The 12,675-nt window shown below is 51.0% G+C and overlaps 1 protein-coding gene across 1 annotated transcript in view; it reads left to right on the top strand.

Annotated features, from left to right (window-relative positions):
* The window catches only part of MYT1L (myelin transcription factor 1-like), a 132,683-nt gene that overhangs the window by 66,993 nt on the left and 53,015 nt on the right, over positions 1-12,675 (top strand). The window contains 2 exon segments of the mRNA XM_010848441.1: positions 80-201; positions 1,080-1,148. Coding sequence (XP_010846743.1) covers positions 80-201; positions 1,080-1,148 — 191 coding nt within the window.

Genomic DNA, 12,675 nt, shown 5'->3' with positions numbered 1-12,675 from the left:
GGTGGGGGGGCGCGGGACGCAGCCTCCGGTCTGCGTGTCCAGTGTCTTCTGTGGCCCTGAAGCTGTGTTTCACCCGCAGCCAGAAGACTTGGACCCCTTCCAGGAGGCCCTCGAAGAAAGAAGGTACCCAGGGGAGGTGACCATCCCAAGCCCCAAGCCCAAGTACCCCCAGTGCAAGGAGAGCAAGAAAGACCTGATCACGTAAGCACGGCGCGCGGCGGGACGGTCGCTCCCCCGAGCCCCTCCTCTGGCTCACCTCTACCCGGGTCTGTATCTGCCTTGCCGTCTGAGCATGCGACACGCACAGCGCACAGATGTCCCCAGGGGCCAGGCGGGTGGGCGACAGGCCAGCCGTGGACGCTTGTTCTGAGCGCTGCTCTGTGCTATGGAGACGCCATTTCCATGTGATCCTGTGCATTTGCAGCTTTTCTTCAGGCAGCTTAAACCCCGTGCAGACATTGCAGCTAAACTGGAAACAATGAAACTTTTTTCAAGTTTTTTTTTTTTGTTTTTTTGGGAAACATGCTTACCACTTTGGCTGTTTTTGTTTTTGTTTGGCGGCAGATGTCCAACGCCCAGGTGCGATGGGAGTGGTCATGTGACTGGTAATTACGCCTCGCACAGAAGGTGTGCCTTCACTTTTCTCATGGTGGATTCTGTCTTTCCAATTTATTGTTTTCAGCTTACCTCAACAATGCTGTCCCAGTACAAACGTTGACTTCTGTGTCACCCCTTTAAGTGCTATATGTTGACCTTCAAAAGCATGCTAATCGACGTCTTCTAAAAAGTCTTTTATCTCAAAGCAAGCTACCTCAATTTGGAATATGATTTACAGACATTGAGACCAAAGAGCCCAGATATTTGAATCTGACTTTTCAAATGGTTTCCGCAAAGACATGCTTCCTTAAATTTCTATGGAAACATGCATTGGTTCATTGCACCAACAAAATTCAATATACAGCACTTGCCCCATCGCTTTTCTGCATTCAACTTTTTGGTTTCAGTTTTACGTTGTGTCTGTCGGGGATGTACGCTGGGCCTCAGGGCTTCTCACCGGACTCTTCTGGCCTGTCTTACAGTCTGTCGGGCTGCCCGCTGGCTGACAAAAGCATTCGAAGTATGCTGGCCACCAGCTCACAAGAACTCAAGTAAGATTTAACGAAAATCCTTCTCTTTCTAAAATCTGTTCACTTAGTGGTAACAAAAGGGGTGTGTCGTTTGCAAAGAAACATGTGTTTACCAAGCCACGTGTGTGCGCCAGTGCCTAAACTCAGCACACGTGAATGTTCTCGAGGATTTTGGTCACCTGTGTGGGCAATCCCTCTGCCTTTTCCCTCTCGTTTACCTCTAGCTTTTTCATATCGCATCCTTTCCATCTTGAATTTTCTAAAGCATAGGTATTTTCTCTCCAGATATGCACGCACGTGGAAGGGGAGTTTTACAGTGTTACTCAGACTTTAAGGAAGTGATTGTCCTGTGAAGAGTCAGAAGCTGATTTTTTTAAGCCAGTGCTTAATATGATCATTTTTAGAATGGATATCTAAATAGGACAAATAACCAAACTCCACCATGATCCTAGCTAATTCCCTCAGTGCACTGTGGTCGTAGCTACAGATGCTCACCAGGGCAGCCGTAACCCAGCTAAGGCTTCACCAGCACACACGGCATGGCCCCCTCTCCTCTGCGCCTGTAACTGTCTCTGGGTTTTCAGCGTGGGTCTGGTCAGCCGCATCCACACCGCCAGACTAAGGGTTCTCTTCTCTGTGTCTCTATAGATGTAAGTAGGTAGATGGATGTATTCACATTCAGCTCCTAGGCAGGTTTTGGAAGAAGTCAGGCCAAGCCCCAGCCCGCGTATTATGACCTGCTGTCATCTAGCTGGAACGGACATTCGAGTATCTGTCAGGAGAACAAGGGCGAGACGAGCTTTCCACAACCTGATGAGAACCAAGATTCTCCAGTCATTGTTTTTAATTACCTGGACTTTTATAAAAATCATCACATCAAATTGCTTGGCTTCCATTTCGTTTGGAAAGGGCTTTCCTTCTGATGCAGAGAAAATTCTGCGTTCAGACCCCATTGGGCTCCCTCCCCCAGGACCCCCCCACGACAGAGCAGGGCGTCAGTCCGCTGGGTGCAGGCTCTGTTTCACTCCGTGTCGTTTCTTACAGGACCCCTGTCCAGGGCCCTAGCGCCATAGACCACCTGCTCATGTTCAGTGACCTCCTGAACTAGCCCTCCCGCCACCAGACCCTGGAGTTCTCTTCGTGGCGTGTAAACACCGGGAGGGCGGCCTCTTGCTTGACGGCTGTGCGGTCTGTAGCCGTCCACGCAGTGCCTGGCGGACACGTAGCTTAGGACCTCAAACGGACAGCATTAGCAAGAACCATCCAGCCCGCTCTATTAAGACCTCCTTTTCCGTGGCTTAAAACCATGTTCCCCTCACGATTGAAATGGGGTTAACCGTACTTGGACCTTGGCTAACACGGCGGCACACGGCAACTTCCGTCTGCCTCTCGCTGAGGAGGGCGTCTCCAGTCCCAGCAGGCCAGCTGTAAACGGGACAGCCTGGGGACAGCTTCCTGGGAGCGCGGCTTCTCCTTGGCGGCCTCCACTCGGAGACCTGAGCAGGCTTCCGGCGGGTCTGGCTCTCCTTGGTTTGCCTCCGTAGCCTTTGGGCTTAGACGGTCGTGTTGATCTCAAGCTCCAGGCAGACCGGCTTCTCCTCCGGGGTTGGCACTTCCTTTTTGCCGCATCTCTCCTTGGAGGCCGGTGTGATATCCACACCATCAGCATCTTCAGAGGGAACCCGCCCTTCACAGCCTCCTGTGCAGGGTGGACATCCCTCGCCTCCTCCCTGGCCCTCCTGGAGGGGAGGCCACAGCGGCCTTTCCTGCTTCCAGCTGTCTAAAAGCCTCCGTCACCTGTAACTTGTCTTTGCAGCAAGTAAATCCCGTTTCGACTGACCCTTTTCCCAGGAAATCCAAACTTGACAAGTTTTCTGAAATGCTCTGTTTCACCTTCATGTCTACTATAAATAATCTGATATTTAAACAACCATTTTTCACTTGATGATAAGTCTTTCTCAGCTGAGGATACCTTAGATTATACTGTGGCTTTTTCTCGTTAATCTTTTAATGGATGACACCCTTCCATCTCTGGCTTTTTCCTGCAGCCACAAAGGCTTTCCCTGCACAGAAGCAGAGATTAATCCTTTTAGGATTTGCAGCTGCTTCCTCTAGAATAATTCACGCACGTGCCCCTTTAATAGCTTATTCTTTCCACGTATATTTTCAACAATCTGGTCGATTCTCACTGCACAGCTTCTTACCTGGTTAAGAGTGTGTGAGTCAGTGGTCACCACCTCTTTATACAGACACCTTTGGGTCTCAATTGCCTCAAAATTTGTTCTCTCTTCTGCATCAGCTAAGAAACAGAAGCTTCTGAGAACATTCCTCTTGCCACTTCTAACGTGGACTTTTGTTAGTTGGCTGTTAACAGAACATTCTTGATCTCAAACAGGCAACGAGTTTTGCCAGATACACTCTGGGTCTTGGGTCACCCATCCTCTTGAACTTCCTGAGATGACACTTACCCAGAGCAGCGCACATGGGATAGTCTTAAGAAGAAGCCGATCATTTTGTCGACTTGTGTACAATATGTAAACTGAACGTGTATTAAAATGTAATGTGTCCGTGAATATCATTCAGATTCTGCAGCTATTGCTTTCTCGTCCCTGGTCCGTGGGCCATAGAGGGCAGGTCGGTGACCAGGCAGTGAGGCAGGTGATGGCACGCGCGACAGGGGCCGGAAGCAGGCGGGATTCCCTAGCCTCCCAGGCCGGCGCTTACGGCCGAGCGTCCCTCTCACCGCCCCGCCTTCCGTGAGAGGACCCCTGACTGTGACAGTCTTTGAGACCCCAGGCAAGGGGAAAAAAGGGGAAAAAATCGTCCAAACAAATGTGATTTTTTTGGTGAGAACTCCACCTAATGTAAGTCAGCTCTGATGCTCAAGGGGAGTTTCTCCCCTGAAACTTTTCCTGGCTGAGATCACCTGAGCGGTAGCCACAGACGAGACCGCGTAAATCACTTCACATCACCCTCAGTGTAGTTTTAAAGAAACCACATGCTCCCAACCAGAAGTTCTTTTTCCTACTCCCCAATGCAAGATCAGTGCAGACACGGGCACGATGTAAGTGTGTTAGCCAGCTCCGTGACCAGTTTAAGCTGATTCACATCAGAAGCAATTATCTCTAGAAATGGGCCCCCAAACTGGCTCCTGTTTACACTTGGAGTTGGGGGGACACATTAGACCCCCTTGTGGCTTGAGTCTTTGTCTTCCAGACCCAGAACCTCTGTGACTTATGCAGGTCCTGGCAGGAGAAGGAACTGTCGACCTTGGTTCCCTTTCCTGCTGAGTCTGAACTTGGACTCAGTCCTCGGGGGTCGGGGGGGTGAGCCTTCCCCTTGGTCTCTGCCCTTTAAAACATCCTCGTGTGGTCTGTCCTTCCGAGGCACCTCCCCCAGGTATTTTCACCTTAGACACAGGAATTTTAATCACGTACATCACATAACGTTTTTTAAAACCTGGTTACATTTATTTAAATTGAAGAATTAGAATTCTGAACTTGAGCCAAGATACAACTTTTCTCTAAAGGTTACTTGTTGCTAGAACTTTCGAGGATTTTCTCATCGGCTGTGGATGTCGTGCAGGTGTTGGGAAGTTACTGGCAGAGACCAAGCAGAGCCTCGGCCCCTAGCTCCCATTGTTCCGGGTATAGGAAGTTCACCCACCTTCACCGTAGGCCGAGTTCTGAGAAACAGTCCTCACTTCTAGCATCTTCCGCCCCCTTGTTTCCCAGCAGTATTTCCAGGGAACTTTGTGAATCACTCCTGCTGTGGACTCGAACCATGGCCTGCACAGAGGGTGTGTGTCTGTGTGGAAGGAGGCACGGGACCCCTTGGACAGTTAGCTCCCCTCAGCAGAAGTCGTCCTGAGGCTTCAGCTCTCACATTGGGGGAGACAGGGAGCACCCCTCGGACACCCTTCTTTCAGTTAGAAAATCATTTTATTCTGCAACAGCAGGGCCACCTGAGTGCCCCAGTGTATGCATGAGGGTCTGTACGGAGCCGGCCTCAGGCCCCTGGGGTCACATCAAACCACAGACGAAACCCACCAGGACCCCGTGAGCCCAGTGCACCCTGAGATTTGCAGGGCTCCCCGCCCATAGCAGTATCATGGATGGTGAGGTCCCCTCACGAGGGTGGGGTGGTTTATACCCTGTGAGAAGGGGGAGACTTGGACCCACCTTGCAGATGTGGAAACAGGCTGGGTGGTCGGCGGCTCAGTCAGTAAGTGGCCCAATTGCCTTTTCCACACTTCATGCTGCCTTTTCAAAATGAGTAACCCTGTACTGGGTCTGGCTTTGGATGAAGAATTAAAAGTTTGTGCTTAACTGCGTGGACATGCAAGCTCTGACTTTCTTCTTTCTTCGGAAGGTTTCATCTGTAGAGCTCGTGCAGTTTTCTCCTGACCCACAATGGGGACTAAACGGGGGTCCGGCCTGTGAGGCTAAGCTCCAGGTGGGGCCTGGCAGTGGTTGTGGGAAACCCTTCCCGGGGTCTTCTGTCATCCCTGGAGGAACCTCCCCCCACCATCTGTGTCCCTGTGTGTGTAGAAGGTGATAAAGTCTGTGCGGCGGCAGCTTCTAAAAATACCCCAGGAAATGCAGCTTGTTGCAGGTGCACTTGGTTTTTACCGTAAGGGGGCCAGTTTAAAGTGCTTCACATGGGAACTGAGGGGAGCACAGTGTAGGGAAGCTTCCGCAGTGAGAGTGCCTCAGGACGACGCCAGTTACACACAGACACACACATACTCACACACTCACACAAACGGACACACACACGTACTAATAGAGCAAAGCCGCCCTGCTCAGCTGAGGGTCCCGGAGGGAGGCCGGGCTGCTGTGTTTCCAGAGCAGACTGCCCCGGCCACAGTCAACCCCAGAGGGCCTGCCTGGGGGACGCTGGCCCCGCGGACAGGCATCATGGGACTGTTCACGCTTGCGACCAGAACTGACTGGCCATGAGAACTCACATGTTCTAAGAGCCTCCCTCCTGTTCCTTCTCTTTCTGAGGCTGCTGTTAGGCCTGGGTTACTAAGGGAGAGACCCAGGGCTTGGATTTGGGATTCTGTTTTAATCATCTTTGACCATGCTCATGCACAAGTCAACCAAAAACAAGGCGAAGTGAAGAAAGAGAGAGAAATGTGTTGATGTTTCCTTTCCTTTATAAAGGGATCTTCACTTTGTAGAAGCACCTGTAGTCTCTCCGGCAGGGTCTGAGATGCAGTCTAGGTGTGTTTGTTTGTTCTCCACCATCTGCCAGGTCTGGAGGCAGGTTATGAGGAAGGCTGCAGCATGAAAAACCAGACTTAGGTTATCAAAGGAAGACTCAGATGTAGCAGCAGACTCTGAAAACAAAGCACCGAGCGCTGCCTCTCCCATCCAAGGCGTCAAGTCCTCATCTGTGAAATGGGCGCGTCTGGCACGTGGCTCACTGTAGACGCTCAGTGATCGTCATCATCACCATGGCAGCACACACACGACCCACAGTTCAGGGTGAACTGCTGGGCTTTCTCACGACATTAAGCAGAATGCGAAGGGAAATGTAAGCGCAAATTTAATGTTTACCAAATGACTTTGTGACCTCCTTGGAATAAGGAGAACTTCAGTTCACTCTGAACTCTTCTGAGCCTCCAGCTTTGGAGAGCTTTATAGCAGGTTCTTTAATTTCGAAAGAAAAATAAGGAGAGGAAAGACACTGCAGCAGTTACACCTGTTGGAACGCCTGGGGTTAGGGATATTGCAGATGGGGCTGCCCAAGGGCTGGGTTCTCCCTGCCATATTCCCGTGTGTGTGCCTGTGTATGGGTGCTGTGCACGTGTGTACGTGTGTGTGTGCACGAGCATGTGTGTATTGTGTGTGCGTGGTGTACATGTACATGTGTGTGTGTGAGCATGTGTGTGCCCGTGTGTATGAACACACGCACACGTGTATGTGTGGGCATGTGTGTGCGTGCATGTACATGTATGTGTGTGGGTGTGTGAATGCACGTGTGCCTGTGTGTGTGTGTGTGCGCGCGTGAGCATGTGTGCATCTGTGCGGGTGTGGACGTGTGTGTGTGCACAGGTGTATGCATGTGTACCTGTGGGGGGTGTACATGTAGTATATATGTGTGTGATCATGTATGCATCTGTGCAAGTGTGTGTGTGTGAGCATGTGTATGCATGTGTGCATCTGTGTGAGTGTGCACGTGTGTATCCATGTGTGCCTGTGCATGTGTGGGTGTGTACATGTGTGTATGTGTGTGCGTGAGCATGTGTGCATCTGTGCATGTATGTGTGTGTGTGGGGCATGTGTGCCTATGTACCTGTGCGTGTGTGCTGTGCACGAATGCATCTGCAGGCCAGCACTGCAGGTGTTCTCACTTCCGGTTGTTGCCATCATCACATGTGCAGCCTCCTGCTGCCCCGAGGCCCTCTGTGCTCACATCCCCTCAGTAAAAAGGGATGTTGTGCAAAGTCCCTGAGCTTCGAGGCGGAAGCAAAAACCGGGAGAGGGCATTTCCTGGAAAACCATAAACCAAGCTGGTCATTCTTTCATTTTAAAAACTTGTAACCCACATCCAGAGATAAGACCCCCCTCTCTGCCCTCAAGGCACCCAGGCCTGTGTTCTCAGCTGCCAAGGAGAGTGCGGGGAGTCCTGGCAGATGGAATGGGGGCCCAGTGGGCAAGCCTCCTGGCAGACGGGGGCCTAGAGGAGGCCTTGGGGGCATGGGGGCAGGGGGGGCTGAGGGGCTGGGCAGAGCTGAGGGCCTGAGGGCCCGGGCAGGGAGACTGGAACCCCAGGCCCCGCAGTTCCGGGGGAGGGGGGCAGAGTGGAGCCAGCCATCAGGCTGCCCTCCTGGGAGCCGAGTGGATGCCCCTCAGTGGGCCCTGGCCCAGCTGGCAGTCGTGGGTTCCATCCAGGACCACACTTGAATCAAGGCTCATCACAGACAGTCGTCAGGAGCCCGGCCCCTGGCCTCCCAGGCACCTTCTCCGTCACAATCAGGGATTTGCTGGACAAGCCACGAGGCTGCCCAGAAAATCTGGTCTTGTCAGCCCTGAGAAATTGAATCTTCAGGCTGTTTCTTGGTGTTTCATCATCCATTTTCATCAAAACTAAATGAAACGTGATTAATGAGGCTAGATCCCCAACCTCCTCTCTGCTCAGTCACACAGTAATTAAAGTCTTGTGTGGAAGCTCTGTAGGTCTGAATGGGTTTCATCAGGGCCCCTGGTCCAGGGCTCTCGTCGAGCAGACCCTCACCCCTGCCGCCACTGGGATGCAGTGTCCTCTTCTGTTAAAGGGAGGATGGGTCCAAGGGCCCCGCATTTCATTTCACCTTCATCCTGCTGTGCGCTCTGTCTTCCAAGAGGCCAAACCAACTTCTTCTGCCCCCTGGACAGCCCGCTCTCTGGCTGTCCACAGACCAGCTGGCAGTGACCACTGAGTCTAACCCGAGAAACAGGAGCCCTGAGGGACAGATCCCCCTCCTGGGGAGGGGGCTGAGTTTCTAATGGCAAAGCTAGCCTGGAGCTTTTTATGTTTTTATTGTGATACACTTGGGGAAGTGTTAAGTCCAGAAAAGGGCCATGAGGAAGACCTTCCTTAAGACATATTTCTGAATATTCCTTTCCTCCATTTTGAAATGGTAACATTTTAACACAGACATCAGACTGTACTGAATGATGTTAATTATTTCTAAATAAATAGAACACAATTTGTAATCTAAGCTAAGCTAAAATAGCCCACGCTATACAATCTATTCGGAGAAGGCAATGGCACCCCACTCCAGTAGTCTTGCCTGGAGAATCCCAGGGACGGAGGAGCCTGGTGGTCTGCAGCCCATGGGGTCGCTAGGAGTCGGACACGACTGAGCGACCTAGCAGCAGCAGCAGCAATCTATTTAAAAATTCCTCCTTGAATACATTTAATTTTTAACTGCAAGATTAATCTTTGTAAAATTAAGAATATAAAACATACAGCATATTTGGTGCATGTGAACAAAAGGAAAAAAATGACTTTCCTTGTAATTTCAAATACTGCAGTTTTAAAATACGTATTTAAATACACTGTGTGTCAGTGCGTGAACACACACGTGCGTGAATACAGGTATGTTGTCTGTGTCGTTAGGCCAGGATTCAAGGCCAGACGCATGGCCCTTCATGAAGCATGCTGGACTGCCTGCATCCTCCTCGTGCGTTACACCTGGTTAGACTTGGCCTCTCCTAATTATTGGGAAGCTAGTCCCATTTTCATCTCACCCCGGCTCCTCTGGCAACTGTGAGCCATGACCTTCCTTCCCGCTCAGCGGCTGGCCCGCCCCGACCCCAGGCTGCCTGAGAAGCTGCTTCTGTGCAGGAAAGGAAGGTCTGACCAGGGAGGTCTAGGTTGCGTTGGCCTTTCACTGTGAATTTGAGGTTTTATTCCAGTAAACACTTCACTAATTTATAGCTCCCCGGAGCAAAATGAGCAAAATTGGAAATAAAGTAGATGTTCCCTCTGGGAAATCATCGACAAGGATTTTGGAGGGCATTTTTCCTGGCAATTTCAGGAGAGAGGACCATTCTCTTCAGGTTTCTTTCTTGATGGGAAAGACCGACTCTGAGGAGGTGAAGGGGGCGTTTGTGGGCCAGGGGTGCCAGTGAGCAGAGATGCCCGGGAGCAGATTCACCTGCGCATTTGTTCCTAAATGCGACCCTTCCTCTTCCAGGAGCTACAGTTCAAGGAAAATCACATCCCTTCTAGTCTAGTGTCTCTTTTTTGCATTTTTACAAAGAGAGACAGGTCCCAGGTACCCATGGGTCTTGCTTAGTCATCTCCAGGTGGTTCAGGCACTTAATCCTGTTGTCTGCCCACAATAAGAGATGGAGACACCCTACTACCTTCACAGGGGATTCGAGAATACTGCGATAGTAGAAAGACATGAGAACTGCCTCTCTAACCTGACCTTTTCGAGAAAAAATAAACATTAAGTGCAAATACTTTCTGATCATTAAAACAAAGGTGTGATTTGGCTTTATAATGTGAGTTTCTACAAGAGTGTCCAACAGAACTTTCTGGGGCTATGAAAGTGTCCAGTCTGGCAACCATGGCCACGCGTGGCTCCTGAGAGGGTGATGAGGCTGAGGGACTGCCTCATTTCTGCTGGTATTCTGCGTTATTGATCCAGATTTGATAGCCACACCTGTCAAGCGCACAGTGCCGCGTAGAACCTTGGACTTCACTGGTCTGTTCTTTTTTAACGTTTGCTTCTTTGGCTGCACGGTCTTCGTTCTTCGGGGGGAGGGCTCTCCCTAGGTGCCGCACATGGGCTTTGTTGCCCCTCGACTTGTGGATCTTAGTTCCCCGACCAGGGATCGAACCCAAGTCCCCCGCACTAGAAGGCAAATTCCTAACCAATGGACCGCCAGGGAAGTCCCAGTACTGTCCTTTGTATATAGTTTTACTGTATTTTAATACATTCAGGAATATTTTATTCCTGCAACCAAAAGTTTACAAATTTTTAATCATCTGTGTCCTAAACATTTTTGTGGTATTATTAAGACACTGACAAATAGGTTAGTCCTTTTATATTTACATTCTGTCCTCTTTTTAATTTCATGCCATTTAGATTAAAACTAAATATTATACAAGTTTCACAGTGTTTTTTTCACAATAGAATATTTGCACATCGCACCAAAATCTCCTCGTTTTGGACCAGTCAGGCAGCATTCAATACAAGGTGGTGGAGAGCCTCTGTTATTTTTAAAATATGTTCGACTTTATTACTTTCAAACTTGTACAGAAATTCAAATCTGGTTAAGCAGGTGTCATCAAAGAGCACCTCGGGCTGCTTCTGTGGTGACTAAATAAGCCTGGCTGATAATTCACATATACATTATTAGTGCCTGGGGCGAGGAAGTGGTCAGAAGCCTGCTCTCTGTTCATGGCTGGAATCTTCCTCTTGCAAGCTTGCTTACTTATCCCCCTAATTAGCCTACCTGTCAGGAGAGCTGCTCCACGGAGGGCACCTTCAGCCCCTCCCCATCCCAATTATCCTTGGCGTCTGTCTCCTGAAGATGCCACCATAGAGCGCAGGGCAGAGTCTGGGACTCAAGACCATAACTTGATTTTGCTCGTTTTCAACCCCAGGGCTGCAGAGAGCAGCTCCGTCTCGGCGTCCACGCTCAGGGGCGTGTGGCTGCGCGGCTCCTGCTCCGTGAACCCTGCCCTGGCCTGGGAACATCAGCTTTGGGTCCCTCTGCTCTCGTCATCCTGTGGGCAGGGGGCTTTGGTGCTGTCTTACTCCTTCCTTTGGTTGAGGTGAACTGTACTGGGGTGTGCAGTCACCCACCACAGGCACGTGTGAGTGGATCTTAGCTGAGAGGGGGCACCGTGTGCTCTTAACAAGACCAGGGAATTTTAAAATGACTTTTTGGGAGCAAGGCTACTATAAGCTCAAAAAATTGAGAATGTAGGGGAAGAAAAATTACGTATAATATCATCTCTCTACTAAATACGAATTAGCTTTTTTATTAATCACATCTATTGAGGATCTTGAAGGCTGTTTCTTCATGTACCATACAGGTTATGGAGTCTTTAAAAGGTGCATCATATTCCTGGGGGTGGGGGTGGTGATTCTGTAGCTTCCTTCTTGACACAGAACTATGATCAACCACAGACACCCAGCCCAGGAACGAAGGTGGCTGGCGCGTCAAGGTCCACCCGTCCTCATTGCCAGCAGTGGACAGTTAGACAGTGGGTGGATCGCAGATGGAGTGGCGCCCTAGGAAGCCGGGTGATGAGCTCCGTGCACATACGTCTCATTTTATAGACCCGCTAGCTCCTGTAGTCAAGCCTTACACACGGACGACAGGCCAAGGGTGTGTGCTGTTCCCTGGATTTGCATGTAAACCCCTGTGTGGACTCTGGGGGCCAGGGAGGAGCAACCGGTGGAGGGTTCTAGAACATGAAGCAGCACATCAGGGCTCAGACCCCGTCAGGCCTCCAGGACTCAGAGCTCCAGTCCAAGGAGGTGGGTGTCAGTGCAGTGGGGGCTTCACCTGAATCTTCCACCCATCACACTGGCCCCAAATGAAGGATGGCTTGCAGGTTGGCAAGGGTGGGGTGGAGGCCTGTGGGGAGGCCTTGGTGACTGCCAGCGTTGGAGGTGATTCCAAAGACAAGGTCAGGAGCAAAGCTGGCACCAGGAGCGGTCAGACTCTGGGGGTCCTGCCAGAGGAACCTGATGTGAGTGGGTGGGCACCCCACAAAGGCTCCCCCACCACCTGCATTCCCCCAAAACAGGAAGCCTGGGGGGAGACTTGGAGCTGGTCAGGGTGCAGCTGCGGAGAGCTGACTATCCCAGGCAATCAGAAGAGGGCCCTGTGAGCGCGAGAGGCGCTCAGGGGAGCCTGGGGCTGGAAACCTGGTCGTCCGCATATATGTGGCGACTAAAGCCCCTGAACTATTAGAGTGAGTCACCAGGAGCGCTGCTGATGGAGGAATCCAGGACTGCCGGGGAGCCCCGGGGTTGCCTTCTGTTCAACTCCACTGGAGGAGCCCAGGGCCACCCGATCACTTCCTG

This window comes from Bison bison, unplaced genomic scaffold (assembly GCF_000754665.1).
Source record: "Bison bison bison isolate TAMUID 2011002044 unplaced genomic scaffold, Bison_UMD1.0 scf7180017864266, whole genome shotgun sequence".
In the NCBI taxonomy this organism is placed as follows: domain Eukaryota; kingdom Metazoa; phylum Chordata; class Mammalia; order Artiodactyla; family Bovidae; genus Bison; species Bison bison.
This window is presented reverse-complemented; position numbering and strand designations above follow the sequence as displayed.